The sequence below is a fragment of the Rhea americana genome, unplaced genomic scaffold (assembly GCF_003343005.1).
Source record: "Rhea americana isolate MKP2758 unplaced genomic scaffold, rheAme1 scaffold_1336, whole genome shotgun sequence".
Lineage (NCBI taxonomy): Eukaryota > Metazoa > Chordata > Aves > Rheiformes > Rheidae > Rhea > Rhea americana.
Window position 1 is genome coordinate 1 of NW_028185413.1, and position 3,561 is coordinate 3,561.

A 3,561-nucleotide genomic window follows, 5' to 3' on the forward strand; every position below is an offset into this window, starting at 1 on the left:
CCCCCCCGCCCTTGGCCTTGGCCATACCCTCTCCAACAGAAGCAGCCAGGCTGGGAAAAGGCAAGCAGGAGGGAGGGTGCCTTGGGCACACGGTGTGGGGCTGAGCCCTGCCCAGAGGAAGGAGCCCACTTACCAACAGAGAAGCTGTAGCAAACACAGGTGAATTTCTCTGCCTGTTGGAGGAGACAGGAGAGAGCGCTCAGGCCACTGCTGCCAAGCTGCCCACTCCTGGGAGCAAACACCTCCTCCTCCCCACGGCCATAAAACGCCCCAGCTGTGGCCAAAGCTCCCTGCAGGGGCTGTGCTGCCAAGGCGCACCRGCTTTAAGTGCCTGGGACAGGAGCAGCCCCCCTCACCGCTCCGCGGGGACACGGCGTGGGGAAGGAGCAGGCTCAGTCCTGGCCTGAGCCCCGTGAGAGGCTACCTGCTGCCGGCGGCGAACGAGGCGGAGAAGGACCGTGTAGTTCCCGTCCGGCTGGAGGGGAGCGTTGTAGTAACCGTGTCGGCGSGTCCCGTCGCCCAGCACAAAGTCGGCGGGGGCCGTGAGGTTGAGCACCGCGGCCACGTAGGCATGGTGCGGCAGGCTGGCGTTGAAGGGCTGCAGCTCCCCTGAGCAAACGCCTGCCACCTTAGCGGCATCCTGGGTCACGGCAACGATGAGCTGGTGCTCCCTGCGAGGCAGGGCTGTCAGGGGGGCCGGGGGCAGCGGGAAGCAGGGCGCAGAGAGCCGCGGGGAAGGGCTGCCCGTGGGAAAGGCTTCCCAGAACGGAGAGCAGCCGAGCTCCCCAGAGGCCGCACTCACCTCGCCGCCGCCTGGGGCTGGGCGATGGGGCAGAGAGGAATCACGGCCGTCCCTTGAGATGGGGAGACGTCAGGAGCGCCGCAGGAGCTGGCGTTGAGAGGGGCAGCGGTCTCTGGAGAGGAGCCGGAGGGCCGGGGCTCAGCAGGCAGCAGAGCGCGGAGGGGCCCTGCGCGGCGCAGGCAGCGGCGCGCAGGCAGTGCGGGCTGCGGGGCTGCCCCAGCACGTGCAGCGGAGGCCGAGCACCGCTCGTGCAGGGCAGGGGTGGCGCTGGGGCCTGGCTGCCCCCGCGCCTGCCCTGGCAAAGCTACCGGTGCAGCCTGGGGCTCAGCAGGGGGAGGCAGGGCCCCGCCGTCCGCTGCACGGCGGCCTGCCGCCCTCCACGGGCACCGCGCTGGCACCCCATGAGGACACCTTACCCAAGCCAGCGCTCGGAAATTCCTGGCGTGACGCGTCGCCGGCACCGGCGGCCGTGAGGCCTTGCACCGTCACCACGTATATGTGCCCGGGTCGGTGGTCCGGCAGCAGGTACTCGGAGACAGAGCTGTTCACCCTCAGCCGCTCGATCTCCAGGAAGCCGCCCTCRTGCGCAYTCCTGGCCRTGATGCTCAGCTGGGGGAGGACAGAGAGCTGGAGGGGAGCAGTGCTGAGCTCTCGCTCCGGGCCAGAGCGGCCTGGCAGCAACATGCTCATGGGGCACCTGCCCCGGCGCACCGGGACGCTGCATCCCCTGCAGGGGCAGGGAAAGCTCGGGAGGGGCAGTGACCCCGAGAAGGGCCTCCCGTTGGGTTGTTCGGGCCCCACATAGGGTTGTCTGGGCCCCACGTTGGAAGTGCCAGGCTCGTGGGAGCACGGCAACATGGAAGTGACACTCTTGCAGGGATGTATGGGCATTTAATGAGCCCCAGGCCGGGTCACTGGTGTGCAGCTGCAGCACCGTGCTGACACCCCCCACAAGCGGAGCCCTGGCTTTCTCTTTACAGCCCAGCAAGCCTGGGCTCAGGAGGCTTCGCCTGCATGAAACAGGGATGGCAGAACTCCCCACCAGAGATATTAATCAAGGCTCTCCACGTCCCAGTGTGTCACCTGAATGTCACCTGAGAGCCCATGCCCAGCCCCGCTGCAGCAGGAGTGTTCACAGAAACGCTATCTTGGAAAAGCGTGAGAGAGCATTGATGCAAAGCCACAGAAATGGATCTTGCCACAAGCCCTGGTGTCTGGGAGCAGAAAGCCAGCTGGCACAGACTCCCAAAGCTCCTGTGGCCTGGGCCTTGCAACGCAGCCATGGCCCCGCTTCTGTGGTTCCTGCAGGGAAGAGCTCACAGAGGTGGAAGAAGCAGCAGCAGGTTGGGGCCTCCTTTCACCCTCCAAGCAGGTCTGACCTCAGAGAGGCGTAGAGCATGCTGGTGCGAGTCTCAGGCAGCAAATACTGGAAAGCAGAACTACACTGTGCAAAGAGTCCTGACTTATCAGAAAGACAAGGCACTTCTTGCCACACACGGAGGGCAATTCAGAGCGACTGTGGACCTCTCCCAGAGAAACCAGGCATCTCAGAGGAGCACTCATCAGCTGAGAAGAGTTTGCTGCACCAGGGGTACACCAGCAGAGCAGCAACCAGGAGGAGCAGTTGCTCAGAGTCATCCTTTGCTCTCAGAACTGGACAAAGATTTCCAAGAAATCCCAGTAAGGCAGGAAACATATCTGCAAGAGGCTATGAGCTGGCTACCCCCTTGGACCCCTCTAAGTCAAGGAACACGCCATGAAGCGCTGCGCAGCAATCTGCCAAGCTGCCCAAACACCAGGCTCTGCGCTCGAGAGGAAGCCCACAGGGCAGGGAGCACCCAGCACTTCTCCAGGCAGCAGCGGAGCAGGAGAACACACTTTGAATAGAAAACGCGCACGCTGGTTAGAGCATGAAAGTCACCTCTGCAGGACCGGAGGCGGGGGAACTGTGGGTCATCGCGGCTTTACCTTCCCTGCTCTCCCCACCTGCACGCCCAGAGCAGCCCAGGTGCAGACGCCCCTGGCAAGGTGAGGGAGTAGCCCTGTGAGTCCGGGGCACCCGGGTACCTGGTATCCAAGGATCTCCCCTTTGCAGGAGGGCAGCGTGTTCCACCTGAGCAAGCCGGTGCTGCGATCCAGGGACAGATTCTCTGGTTGGTCCGGCACTGGAAGCACAGGAGGACGGAGTCACACACTGGGCCGGGGAACGGGGCTGAGGCCAGAGCTGGGTGCGGGCAGCTCTGCTCTAGGGCCCTGCACAGCCCCTGCCCCAGATTTCTACAGGCCCCAATCTCAGGACCATCATCGCAGGGGGAGATGCCTGAGTTGAGCTGCAGAGGGGAAGGCGCTTTTACCAGCCTTCCCTGCCTGTGACACAGCCCAGGACACTCCTGTCCTTGCTGCACTTGCCCACGGACACATACCTGCTTCCTCTGTCCGAAATTGCCATGTGAACAGGACCGTGCTGGGGGGCAAGGAGATGGTGACACTGTAGACAGTGAAGGGCTGCAGAGGCGGGCAGGAAAACGTTCCCTTCTGGCCCTGAAGCATCTCCTCCCCAGTGACCACCTTGGCCTCACAGCCAGGGGAGGGAGGCCCGGCCAGACGGCACATGGCCCGCATGTGCTGGCAGGCATCAGGGAACCTGCAGGTCCAGTTCAGTTTGATGCTGGTGGCAGAAACCTCCGAGGTCCCAGGGACAACCTGGAGAAGTTCTGTGAAGGCAACATTGCAAGCAGGTCATCTCCTTCCCTTCCCTT

The 3,561-nt window shown here is 63.8% G+C and overlaps 1 protein-coding gene across 1 annotated transcript; it reads right to left on the reverse strand.

Annotated features, from left to right (window-relative positions):
• Positions 1-133: 133 nt before the first annotated feature.
• Positions 134-3,535, reverse strand: LOC146599775 (uncharacterized; the record flags this gene model as incomplete). Its single annotated transcript, XM_085297971.1, has 6 exons — positions 134-173; positions 425-671; positions 803-914; positions 1,219-1,411; positions 2,870-2,967; positions 3,226-3,535. Coding segments are annotated over 6 exons (1,000 nt in total), but the record flags the coding sequence as incomplete, so codon positions are not given.
• Between the last annotated feature and the right edge of the window lie 26 nt (positions 3,536-3,561).